Source organism: Bos grunniens, chromosome 2 (assembly GCF_055505025.1).
Source record: "Bos grunniens cultivar Pamir isolate PY7600 chromosome 2, Bosgru_T2T1.0, whole genome shotgun sequence".
NCBI classification, from domain to species: Eukaryota; Metazoa; Chordata; class Mammalia; order Artiodactyla; family Bovidae; genus Bos; species Bos grunniens.
Window position 1 is genome coordinate 63,637,621 of NC_141166.1, and position 13,343 is coordinate 63,650,963.

The window sequence follows — 13,343 nt, forward strand, 5'->3', positions numbered from 1 at the left end:
AGTAGTGAGTTCGTGAGTCAGGTCACACAGAGGAGGGGGAAATAAGTGACTCCATTCCAAGAGAGAACAAAGAAGCATGCTTATGTCGGTATTTTCCTTAGAGAAGTCTGTAAATTTGAAGAATGTAGGTTTCTGAAAGGTATAAAAAATGTTTTCATAAAACCTTAGTTTATACCATCGTGATACTTCCCTTAAGTACCTGACATGTGAAGCAGAGATGACTTACAGAACTCACTGTAAACTGCTCTGTGCCCCAGCATTGTCTCTGGTTGATGGGGGCTTGTGGTCCATTGGATGTCAGTGCTCAGGATCCCTCCAGCACTTGGTATCTGTGTGTGTCCCTTGTCACCCACTGCTTAGTTGCCATGTGTATACAAAGCAGATAGCAGGTGTTTTAGGTTCAGGTTCATCCTTATGTCCTTGACCTTCCTATCATGCCTTACTCTTGGTGGATTTTTTCCTCCCCCTTACTGTCTTTGGAGTAAGATACCAGGATAAATGAGAAAATAGGTTTGAAAGTGTTTAAGGTTACAAGCATAGACACACCTTGCTGTATTGCCCTTCACGGTGTTGTGCTTTGTAAATGCTGCAGTTTCACATCTATGGGCACCTTGCCTCAAGCATGTGTACGGTGCCCCTTCCCCATCAGCATTTGCTCACCTTGTGTCTCTGTCATGTTTTGGTAATTCTCACAACAGTTCAACTCTCCATCAGCAAAAGATTACAGTTCTCTGAAGACTCAGATGATGGTTAGCATTTGTTTTTTTTTTGGCAATAAAGGATTTTTAAAGTATGCACACGGCCTTTTTAGACAGTGGGCATACTTTAATTGGGCAGTTAATAGACTGCAATCTAGGAAAATCTTTGTGACTCACTTCATTGTGATTTTCACTTTATTGCACCTGCAGTGCACTGAAGACACTAGAACTGACCTGGCAGTGTCTCTGAGGTCTGCCAGTATAGTGTGGTGTTACAAAAAAAACAAATCAGTGACTTGTGCATCTCCGCCCACTCCCCAGTGGGCTTCTTTCTCGGTTGTGCATGATATCATCTGTTATGGTAAAGTTGCATTTGAGGTGAGGTTATCCATATACGGGCATCAGAGCTGGTGAGTTTACATTCACGGTGGAAACTCATTCTGTGGCAAGCCTGTCTAGATGTTATCTCCGAGGTCCTTTTCTGAAAAATGAAATGATTTCTTTTACTATACTTAACAGATGCTCTTGACTTCAGTTAATTAAGAAATAATTTTTGTTTATTCAGTAAATTTTCTCATATTAATTGTAAATTAATTTTGCTTACAGATTTATTCCAGCCGAGACCTTGAGGAGTCCATAAACAAGATTAGGGAAATATTATCTGATGACAAGCATGATTGGGAGCAAAGAGTAAATGCTGTAAGCTGCCAACTTTGTGATTACATTTGCATTAGATATTTAAATATTATAAATATTATGAAATTGGGGTTCAACTGTAATGAATTTTAAGTAGTCAGTATTTTAAATATAAGGTACCATATTCACAGTTTCCTTTTTAATAGATTACCTCACTTCTGTTTTTAAAACATGCCTACTTCTATCTTTTTGTGCATCTTGTACTTTTAACAAAGTCCTGCCTGTGGCATGGCCACTACTCTCGCCTTAGTAAAGGTTTAATTTTGCGATCCTTGGCCAGGGAAGCAGCTTCTTAGTGACTTACAGTGAGTGTCCCTGTTGCCGTTTCTTTCTTCATAGCACTTCTGCCCCTTCTGTTTTTAAAAGTACATTAATGACAAGTTGTCCGAACATTAAAGTGAACAGCATTTGGTGAAGGTATGTCTTTTCTGAGGAAGGTGATTGTGCACTGGTTGTCCAGCAGGAAGCAGGTTAGGAACACGGCTGCTGTGTCTGTTTCAGATGCCCTCCAGCCCCTTCAGTAACAGATACAGTGTGGGTACTTTGACCAACAGTGGGGGCGCTTCTTCCTGTGAAAGTGAAAGTTGCTCAGTCGTGTCTGACTGTTTGCAACCCCATGGACTATACAGTCCATGGAATTCTCCAGGCCAGAATACTGGAGTGGGTGGCTGTTCCCTTCTCCAAGGCATCCCTGTTCCCTGTTCCCAGCCCAGGGATCAAACCCAGGTCTCCTGCATTGTAGGTGGATTCTTTACCAGCTGAGCTACTTTCCTGTGATTCATGCAGTAAATGGTGGTTGGATGGGGTGTTGGGAAAGGGGAACTTAGGGAAGGAGCTTTTTTACAGGCTACAATGAGATTTCAGTTATTTTTATCCTTAGTATCAAAGCATCTGTAAATACTCTAAAATGTTCCAATTAAAAAATACATTTTGTAGAATTATAATGCATTTATCACAGATGCTAATTTTTAAAAATTACTTTTTCTTATTTATGATACCTAGATTTCTTCAGTATGTTAGCTACTATTTAGTTGGTCTAATTCTTCTTGGAAAACTGTATCATTTAACTTTATTGTTGATCCTTGAATATTTGTTGGCTTCAATTATTTTGTATTTCTGTTCTAAGGATTGTTTTGTCTGTCTCTTAAATTTTCTACCCCATTAGCTAAAAAAGATTAGATCTTTACTCTTGGCTGGTGCTGCCGAGTATGATAACTTCTTCCAGCACTTACGGCTTTTGGACGGAGCCTTTAAACTGTCCGCTAAGGATCTACGGTCTCAGGTAGTGCGGGAGGCTTGTATCACGCTGGGGTAAGGACTACGACGCTCCCGGTTCTCACATAATAAAGTAGCTGTGTCACAGAGCTTCAGAGATGGGTCACAGAATAATACATCCACTGGGATGTATATAATATAATACATATTATATAATATGTGTTATTATATATATGATAAATATTATATAATAAGTAATACACATGCCTGTCGCCTGGTCTCCAAGACTGATTCTATTTACACCCTGTTAGTACTTTTACAGTGTTTCCTGACCAGTTATGTTATTGACAGAGGGGATTTTTGCAAAAAATTAACACCTGTGGCATCAGTAGTACATCTCTGGTCGATAATGTGTTGTGTGACAGATTTTAAATTTTACTCAGTGACTTAGCTCTGAAGCCTCTGTTTTAAACTTGAAACAATTATTAATAATATGGAAAAATGAAATCTTATAAACTTCTGTTCTCAGCCTTTTCATTGATTTTGCTGGCAGAATATAGCACAATCAATAGAATTTTTGTTTGTTCCTATTGAATTCAATAGAAGAGTGGCTTTGCAGCTGTTCAAAATTTTGACCTCAGATATTGAAGCCTGAATGTTATATGCTGAAAATAAAAGAGCAAAAGAAAAAAAAGAGGCTAAGGGTGCTTTGTCATATTTATGTTTTATTAGTATTTATTTTTTGCTATTTGAAGAATAATTAGTGGGAAATGATTTATTTGTTTATTTTTTAAAAAGCAGTTCTTGGTGAGTGGCTATATGTAAAGTCCTCTGCATGTGCTTGGGGAATATTTGTATTTTACTTAGACTTGTTTTTATCCTTAGATGACTTCATACAAAGGCTCTAAAATGTTAAAAGATTTATATATTACACTGTTCCCAAGAACTTTGGTTCAGTCCAGTGTTCATTTCTCATTGCAGGCATCTGTCATCAGTGCTGGGGAATAAGTTTGACCATGGAGCTGAAGCCATTATGCCAACTATCTTTAATTTAATTCCAAATAGTGCCAAAATTATGGCCACCTCTGGTGTTGTAGCTGTTAGGTTAATCATCCGGGTGAGTATGTTTTGGAGCCGTATGTATTGTAGAATAAGCAAGTGGTAAATATTAGTGGTAGATAAGCAGTTATCAGAGACGTTTCCCATTTGAGTGATTATGTATGTGGAATCCCACTGTATGTACGGTATTGCTCCACCCTCACCTTCCCTTGCTTAACTGTCACATGTGAGCCTTTTCAGTTCCCTGGAGTGAATTACAGGTGTGGTGTACAGTTACTGACCTGTTGCTCATCCTCTCATCATTGGTTTTAAGCATTTGAGCACTTGTATCTGCTTCTGAGTTCTGTGTGTGTCCAGGTATCGGTATTTGTGCTTGTGGCTTTGTATTCATCTAGCATCTTTATTTAAATAATTGTACATAAGCCTAAAAAAGAAAGATTATCTTCAGTTAAGTTTTCAAAGCACTAATTTATTTAATCTGAGTAATTAGCCAAGTAACTTATATGTAGATTTTCAATAAAACCTGACAGCTCACAAAGCGTTAAAGTGAAGTTCTTCATATCACCTTCTCCCCATGTCAAGTCCCTTTTCCCTAGAGGCAGCCCTCAAAACTGGAGCTTGATGATGCTAATTGAAATCTTCCCAGAATATTTGTGATTATTGTGGGTTACTTTCTTTGCATTATTTTAGTTCTTACTGTTTACAGTGCCCATTTCAGATATTAAACCAAAAGCCGTTACTGGACATATCCATTGAAATGGTATTAAAATACATTGGTCTACTGACTGCTTTTTACTCGCTTAGATTTCTACTGCTCAGATAGTTTAGGCTTCATACCACTGATTTGTTTTGATTTTAGACTGACTTAACACATATCATCATGTTGTCTGTTTTGGCTCTGTACTTTTCATGCCCTTTGTAAGTGTCCAGTGAAATTCTTTCTCCTTTTTAAACTCAGTGAAATTCTAATCTTAATGTATTAGGTGCTTTACATAGGTGAGTAAGGAAGTGATTATCTCAGTTTTGTATTTTCAAGTGTTCGCCTCTGTGTTTTGATCTTTTCCACAGCACACACACATCCCTAGGCTAATACCTGTCATAACAAGCAACTGTACCTCCAAGTCTGTTGCAGTTAGAAGGTAAACTTTTAATGAATTTTCTAATTATTTTTGAATTGTTTTAAAACCAAAACAAATTTCAAATTTCCCTCCATCTAAAAAGTTTACATTTGAAATAATTAATATTATTTAATATTGCTATAGTAAATGCCCTTGGCTTGAAAGGTCATGATCAAAATGATAATGGAAAGTGAATTTGGACAGCTTAAGTTATTTTTGTATGTGTGTGAGAGCAAGTGTATGTGAGGTATTTGGGAGAGGTGGGATGGGGGCGTGTCCCCACATACACTTTCTTCCTGTGCTGGTCCCTCTGCCTCTGTCATTGGTCTACCCCATCCCCCTGAATGAAGGCAGTAGCTTCCTGCCTGGAAAAGACATTATAAAATGAGTGGTAGTTATTTATGTTAACATAGGTAGGAGGAGGTGTATGTTATCTGCAGCTTCTGATGTGATTCTAGAGATTCTGAGGCCTGACTAGTCACCTGCTGTGCTGCACAGTGAGGGGAGGTAGACCCCGAAGGTCAGCCTGAGCAGCCAGCTGGGCTTTGTCTCAGGTCCACATGAGCTGTGTGTGATGTCAGGGCTGTGTGCTTCTGGCTGGGATCTGTGGGGTCTGGACTGGTGACTCCACAGAGTCCTTCAAATCGTGAAACATGTGGACTGTCTTCCCAGCAAAGTGTAAGTACACAGAAGTTTCACGTGAGTTTTCAGACAGTTCATGGGCCGAAGCTTCTTGGTGGACCAGATCAAGGGCATTATGGGGTAAATTAATGGCAGGCCTAGGCAGCAGCCTTGTGGCCCCATCCCTGCGTTCTGGGTTTTGATCTAGCCCAACAGGAGGGCCTGTCACTTCATGGCTGCCCCGTTTCTCTCCTTTCCTGGGCTGGCACATTGGACCCCCACAGGATTTCTCTGGTGCAGGGGTCTTTCTGAGCATGAAGCAGCCCCCATCACCATCTTATTAACAGCCACTTGCGAGGCAAGAGAAAAGAGAAAGGGAATGAGCTGGCTGTGTAAGTCAGGAAGAAAGACATGTTCTTCCACTGAAAAGGCTTAATTTTTCAAAAGTGTGGCTCAGTGGCATGGCTGAGGAGTGTGGTCAACCATTGACCCACAGTCCAGCCACCCTAGAGGGCAGAGCAGCTCCAGCTCCCCAGAGATGAGTGTGTGGAGCTGGCGAGGTAGAGGCTGTTGGTGGATTTCCCACATACCTGGGGACAGAGTTCTGCAGATTCACAGTAACTTAGGTAGAAGGGGCTTAGTGTTTGGTGGAAGCTTAATGAATGGTAACCATCATGAGAATTTGCTGCTGCTTCTGTTACATTGTCGCTGCAGATTTAGGATTCCAGGAGCACTTTGGAAAGTGTTTCCTTTGTGAAAGGCAGTGAGGTGACACAGATCTTTGTGGGGAACATTATAGGATGTTTAGTGTATTAGTTGACTTAGGCTACATAACAAAAATACGATACATGGAGTGGGCCTAAACAACAGAAATGTATTTTCTCAGTTCTGGAAGCTGGAATTCTGAGATCCAGGTGCCAACAGGTGGTTTCTAATGGGAGTAGCTTGCAGATGGCTGTTTTCTTGCTGTCTTCATGATGCAGAATGTGTTTGTGTGTGTTTGTGTAAGAGAAAGAGCTCTAGTGTTTCTTCTTGAAAGAAAGAAAGTGAAGTCGCTCAGTCGTTTCCGACTCTTTGCGACCCCATGGGCTGTAGCCTACCAGCCTCCTCCATCCATGGGATTTTCTGGGCAAGAGTACTGGAGTGGGCTGCCATTTCCTTCTCCAGGAGATCTTCCCAACCCAGGGATAGAACCCAGGTCTCCCGCATTGTAGGCAGACGCTTTACTGTCTGAGCCACCAGGGAGGTCAGTGTTTCTTCTTACAGGGGCCCTAATCCTAAGAGCATCACTTTCATGACCCCATGTGAACCTCATGACCACCTGAGGGCCCCATCTCCAAATACCATCATACTGGGGTTTAGGGCATCAATATGAGAGTTCAGGGATGACACTTTGGTTCCTAACATGTAAAAATTCTAGCCTGTGGTGCTCGATGTGAGTAGCAGCATGCAATCACCATGACAGTAGAAATGCCACCCCCTTCACCAGCTTCTTAGCCATACACCTAGATTGGCATTTTTGTCTGTAGTCAAAGTGAGTCTCATCAGAGCCGTGTGTCTTAATGCTGAAAAAAGAGTACTAGGGACCATGCCCTCAGAAAGGAAAAGAGAGCAAGAAGGCAGTGAAAAGGCAGTGGTTTCTGTCCTGTATTCAGCCAGTACCTAGCTTTGCTTCATAGAATTTGTAAGAAATGAATTGCCTACTCTCCCTCCCTTTAAGAAGTTTATAATTTAGTTGGAGGTGTTAAAAACAATAATGCAAAGCAATGTAAGAGTGAATAACAGCATACATATTTTATGGATTTAGGCATTCAGAGAGCACTGATCAAAACTAGCTGATGGACTTCTTTGGTGGTCCAGTGGTTGGAATCCACCTGCTCCTGCAGGGGAATGGGTTCAGTCCCTGGTCCGGGAAGATTCTACATGCCCTGGGACAACAAAGCCTGTACACCACAAGTACTGAACCCACATGCCGCAACTCCTGAGGCCCTGCATGCTCTGGAGCCCATGCTCTGCAACAGGAGAAGCCACTGCAGTAAGAAACCTGTGTACCACAACTGGAGAGTAGCCCCTGCTCACTGCAACTGGAGAAAGCCCACACCAAGCAGCAAAGATCCAGTGCAGCCAAAAATTATAAAATAAATGAAGCCAGCCTTATTAAAACAAACAAACTAGCTGATACATTTCCAAGGAGCCTCATAGACAAGTTAAAAAAAACGGAGTTGCTTTTTGAATGATGAGTAGTAGTTGGTGAAGAAAAGAGACAAGATCTAACCAGATGTGCTTAAGTAATGCAGTATTTAAATAATGACAGTGTTGATGTACTTCCCTATATGATTTTAGTCTAAAAACTTGAAAACAAAGCCTAATTTACAGGGGATGCATGCATGCTAAGTCGCGTCAGTCGTGTCCAACTCTTTGCAACCCTATGGACCATGGCTTGCCAGTCTTCTCTGTCCATGGGATTTTCCAGGCAAGAATACTAGACTGGGTGGCTCTGTCCTCCTTCAGGGGATCTTCTGACCCAGGGATTGAACCCGCATCTCTTATGCCTCCTGCATTGGCAGGCAGGTTCTTTACCACTAGCACCACCTGGGAAGCCCTTACAGTGGATATTCTTGATTAAATAGATTGTTCTGAAACTCATTGAAGACAAGAATTAGCACTAAAGATGCATGTATCCACTAAGAAATAAGTATTAATAAATATGAGCATATATACACACACATTAAAGGGAAGAAAAATCTATACCAGGAAATGACATGGGGCAAAGGGCAAAGGTAGTGTGACCATGGCCTGGGTGAGGGTGGGGACAGTGATGCTGAGAAAGGGGTGTGAGCAGAGGTCAGCATCTTTCCTGGAGAAAGTCTATTCACAACCCCCACGCCCACTGTTAGCAGCCCTGGGGCTGAGCTGAGTGACTCCCTAGAGCTCTCCCAGAGCCCTTGTGCTCCAGGCATATAGCAGCTGTTTTTGTCTGTCCTGCTCACTGGATTGTGTCTCAGTTAACATTGTGTGTCCAGCATCTAGCATAGGGTAAGGGTTTATTAAAGATATATAGAGTGAGTAATTGTATGCATTATGAGATTTTTGAATTGGGAAGATCATGGGAAAGAAAGTTTGATCATTAAGAGAAAGATTGCCTTCTGATTGGTTTCCTTGAATGGGTTCCTTAAGTCTAATAATATTTATTCCTACAAAGAATTATTCTGGAATTTAGAAAAAGGAAATGATGAAGACCTAGGCTCTGAAGTGGTGGTATAACCCTAGGGAGATTAGTCCAACATTGTTTTTTTGTGTGTACACTCAGGCCAAGAAAGAGCACAGAAGTGGAAAGGTTTGAAAAGAAAGAATCTTGAGATTGAAGAGAGGAAACTGGCCAAGTAGCTAGAGAAAAACCTGTTTTAAATACTTGACAGGAAAATTTGGTAAACACTTTGTTTTCCAGGAAATTTTTAACTTTCTTTGTAGAAGGCATTCTATGAAATTAATGCAAAGACTAATTCCCAGATATTGTAATGTATGTTGATCTTTTGTGCCCATGTAGCTCTATTTGAGGTAGAATAAAAAAGCACACGGCAGTGACACACCTGTTCAGTAGCATTGCTCTGAAGCTCAAGTTTCTGATCTGAAGGGAACTCTTATATCCTGTCCCTGTATCCTTGTGATTATTTTTTTTGACCACCATAGGTGCTTAATTATGTTGATTTGCTTTGGTTTTCAGTCAATTTTTATTCCATTTTTATGTTCCATTTTTTTGAATCATGAAAATTATAAGAAATTTGCTGATTATAAAAAGGAGTCTTAAAAAAAAAAAAAGAGTCTTGGGTCACTTAAGGAAAAAGCTGTTTTCATAAACAGACAAATGACATATTTTTCTTTTCACAATTTTCAGACGCTGCTTTGAATTTTTAGATCTACTTTTACAAGAATGGCAGACACATTCATTGGAACGGTAAACATCTGATTTGCTGGTTTTCCCTCTGAATTGAATCTTGAGTTTAATGTCTCAGCTAGTGATCCAGCCCACTCTCTATAAGAAGTGAAGGAATCAGTGCATTTATTCACATGGTTGCTGGTGGTGTTTCTCCTGATGTGAGGCACATACCACTGGCAGAGGCTATTAGTGAGTTCCTTTGACTGTCATGTTAGCCTGGGCATGTGGACAGGGTGCCCTGGGACATTGCACAGCCAGGACTCACTGTGCTAACTCTGATCATCCTGCCCCCTGACATCCTGTCAGTCCCAACCAGGTAAATGTTTATAGCTGCTCTTAGTAGGTGAAGGGTAACTTGAAAATCCTTACAGGGATTTTACTCATTTGAAAGGTTTTCTTTTTGATCCGTTTGTATCAGAAAGTCAGCAGTTTTCTCTTTATTCAGGCTGGTGTGTGTTAAGTTTCACATCCTCATGATAAAATGTAGGATTACCCCAGAATTCATAAAGAAGCTTGTCTCTATTTTGACAAGCCATTTTTAGTTCCTATCAATTTTATGTGCCTGTTATTTTTTCTGAGTTAAGTTTGGAGATGACAGACAATGATACTGTGCCACTCAGTCTTTAATGGTGTGTTGCATAGTCATGAAGAACTTTACAGCATCTTAGACGTGTTATGAGTAGTGGACTTGAACATGTAGAGCCCCCCTGGAGTCCAGTTCAGCCCTGCAGGCCTCACTTTGGATCTAGAAGGTAGTCACACTTTTTTTTTTTTTTAATACTTCTTTTTTCTTTAATAGAAAATTATTTAATTAGTATACATGTGTTCCCCATCCTGAACCCTCCTTCCTCCTCCCTCCCCACACCATCCCTCTGGGTCGTCCCAGTGCACCAGCCCCAAGCATCCAGCATCGTGCATTGAACCTGGACTGGCATCTCGTTTCATACATGACGTTTCACATTTTGTTGTTCTTTTATCTCTTGGGTATTATACCCTCTTGATCTGGTGATAGTATTGGGATTTAGAGGGGAAGATGGAATGAGAGATTGAACGTGGGGACAGGTGAGCAAGACAGAAAACGATGATTCACTCAGCTGTGGCTTCCAGTGTTTACTCACTTCATGGCTTAGCTTTGGCACTAGGCAGGTTCTCACCAGGTATTTACTGAAAGCGTGACGGGATGAGGCAGAGAGTCTGATGCTGGTGAAATGGGTACCTACTGTTTGTCCTGTGAGATTATTCAGTTATTGGTCTTTTTCTTCAAACTGTTCAGTATTCAATGAGAGAATTTTAATGCTATCTTCTTAGAGTAGAATCTAACTGAAAAGAACACCTGTATATAAAATGTTTACATCATTTCATAAAATAGTTCATGTCATATAGTGGAAAAACATTCTTTAATTATAGAGACGTGATGCAGAAATCCTTTTCAGTGTTAAGATTATTATTATCTCATTATAATTCCCATAGAAACCTATGGAAAAGTAGAGTTTTTCCCATGGAAAAGTAGAATTTTTTTTGTTTGTTTGTTTGAATTCATAAAAATTGAGCTAAGTAAGTATGGCCTGAAAAATACCAGTCATTACTAAAAGAAAAGAATCCCAGGAGGGTGTCTGTTCATGGGGAACGGGGTGGGACAGAATCAGAAGTTAATTAGCAAATGTGCTGGTTTTCTAGGCTGCATGTTTGTCAACTCTGTGGGCCAAAGGTTCTACCTTCTTGTTGCCATTTTGAAGTTATTTCTCACACCTGTTTTTATCTGCATAACACTGTATTAATGATGTACTGCTTTCATTTCTAACTATACAGACACATATCAGTATTAGCTGAAACGATAAAGAAGGGAATACATGATGCTGATTCAGAAGCAAGGATAGAAGCCAGAAAGTAAGTGTCTATTGAACACCACTTTCTTAAGTCATTGCTTTTCTATTTCAGGTTCACTGTCCAGATTGCCTTATAAAAGTTCATTAAGTCACACGAACATGGCTTGTTAATCATGACTTTGTTAATGTGACCCAAAAGACCATTTCACAATACTTCTCTAATTTTTCGTTTCAAAGGTCGAGTGCCCAGGCCTGAGAGCCTGATTGGTACTATTTGAACATAAATGGGACTGACGTAGACAGCAGAAAAAGCTCATTTTTTAATTTATGAGATATTATCACATGAGCCAGAAAAGCACTTGCCTGCGTGTCCCATGTCTTCTCTTACTCACCCAGCTCTGTTAGTCCCCAGTGGCTTGTTGATTTACTGTGAAAACTCCCCATCACGGGGATTCTTAGCCGGGGACTACATCTCTGCCAGGGTCAGGTGGGCGCCTGGAAAGTGGATAAGGGTGGCTCAGGCTGACTGCAGTCCACAGCTCACTGTCCTGCTCATGTTTGGAGTCATCTTACCACTAGGACTGGCTGTGATGCAGCCAGGAGGTGTGGCCCCCACATCCCACGCCTTTCTGGGAGTCATCGTGCCATCCTGACTGTAAATAGCAGTTTTAAGTTTGATGCTCAGATGTCTTCTCTCAGACAGCACAAAGATGCATACTTCCTCTATTGCTTTGGGGCTATTTTTCTCTGTGCTTTTGTGGCTGGCTAGCTCTTCTTTTTTTTTTTTTTTTTTTTTTTTGACTGTGCTGCACAGCTTGGGAGATCTTAGTTCCCCAACAGGGACTGAACATGTGCCCCTCTTGCAGTGGAAGCCCTAGTCCTAACACTGGGCCACCAGGAAAGTCCCTGGCTCTTGTGATAACACACATTCCACCAGTGCTTACCTCTTGGAGCACTATGGATTATTCAGCTGCATATACCTACCTGACCTGGCTCTCAACTGCTCTTTGCTCTCAGTTAAGGTCTGATTCCCTGGTTCTGAGTGTGTGGAGGGCCTCATTCTTCACCCTGAAGCACAACCTCATTTGGGGAAGTTCCTACCTGAATAAGTGACTTAATTAGGAATGGATTTGTTAATGATCTACTTATGCTCTTTTTGTCCTTATTTTATATTTCATGCCCCCCCCCCCATTTTTTTCTAGTTTTTTAATCATAACACAGTATACCTTTCAGATGGTTGTGAGCATCATCCTGTTTTTCTTTTTTATATGTTAACCTAAAGCCGTTTTAAATACTTTGAGCCAGGGAGTGCCACATGCATTTTGCTTCCATGAACCAGTCCCCTCACATTCTAGGTGTAATTCCAGATGTTTTAGCTCTGTCTTTCCTAGTCTTCCCAGTCTTGCAGGTTAGACTCTTTGATTTCCATGTTCTTAATGAGACTGAGAGTCAGACAGATGGAAGAACTTGCCTAGAGTCACAGAGCCAGTAGGTCGCGGGTGAGGAGTCAGAGCAGTGCTCCTCGCTTCACTCGCTCCCTTACGCCGCTGCGGCTGCTGCTCACCGGAGCTGAGGTCAGTCCCTGACGGTGTCCTGTGTGACCTGCTGCCCGTGACAGGAAGCCTGTGTTTTCCAGGTGTTACTGGGGTTTCCACAGTCACTTCAGCAGGGAAGCAGAGCACCTGTACCACACGCTGGAGTCCTCCTACCAGAAGGCCCTGCAGACCCACCTAAAGAGCTCGGACAGCGTGGTGTCACTGCCACAGTCGGACCGCTCATCCTCCAGCTCCCAGGAGAGTCTCAAGTAAGTGCTCCTGCTATGCTCTTCATCTGTGTGGGGTTTACAATGAAAATTTTGCTGCCTGAGCACATGGACGAGCACCTCATCCTCTTGAATGTGTATGTGCCTGTTATCATTTCCCCCTTAATTCAGATGGAGCCTAGTACTGGGGAAGATGCTGTGGGGCATCGTAAGAAACAGGTGGCCTGGTCCGTGGTCCTTGGTCCCTGATCCCTGCCACAGGTGGTTTGTAGTGAAATATGCATGTCAGTCCTGGCACAGTTTTGGAGCAATACAAGCACAAGCAAATCGGGCCAAGTACCTTCTAGGAGAGTATAAGCATTAACTTGGAGACAGCTTTGGAAGGGAGGGCATTCAGACTCTGGGGCTGAA

General features: G+C 41.6%; 1 protein-coding gene across 21 annotated transcripts in view; it reads left to right on the forward strand.

Annotated features, from left to right (window-relative positions):
• Positions 1-13,343, forward strand: part of CLASP1 (cytoplasmic linker associated protein 1) — a 273,436-nt gene that overhangs the window by 161,617 nt on the left and 98,476 nt on the right. For all 21 annotated transcript variants that reach the window (XM_086349101.1, XM_086349179.1, XM_086349040.1 and 18 more), the window contains 7 exons: positions 1,305-1,397; positions 2,560-2,705; positions 3,591-3,726; positions 4,737-4,807; positions 9,303-9,362; positions 11,154-11,231; positions 12,807-12,974. In XM_086349101.1, coding sequence (XP_086205227.1) covers positions 1,305-1,397; positions 2,560-2,705; positions 3,591-3,726; positions 4,737-4,807; positions 9,303-9,362; positions 11,154-11,231; positions 12,807-12,974 — 752 coding nt within the window. The remainder of the gene's footprint in view (positions 1-1,304; positions 1,398-2,559; positions 2,706-3,590; positions 3,727-4,736; positions 4,808-9,302; positions 9,363-11,153; positions 11,232-12,806; positions 12,975-13,343) is intronic.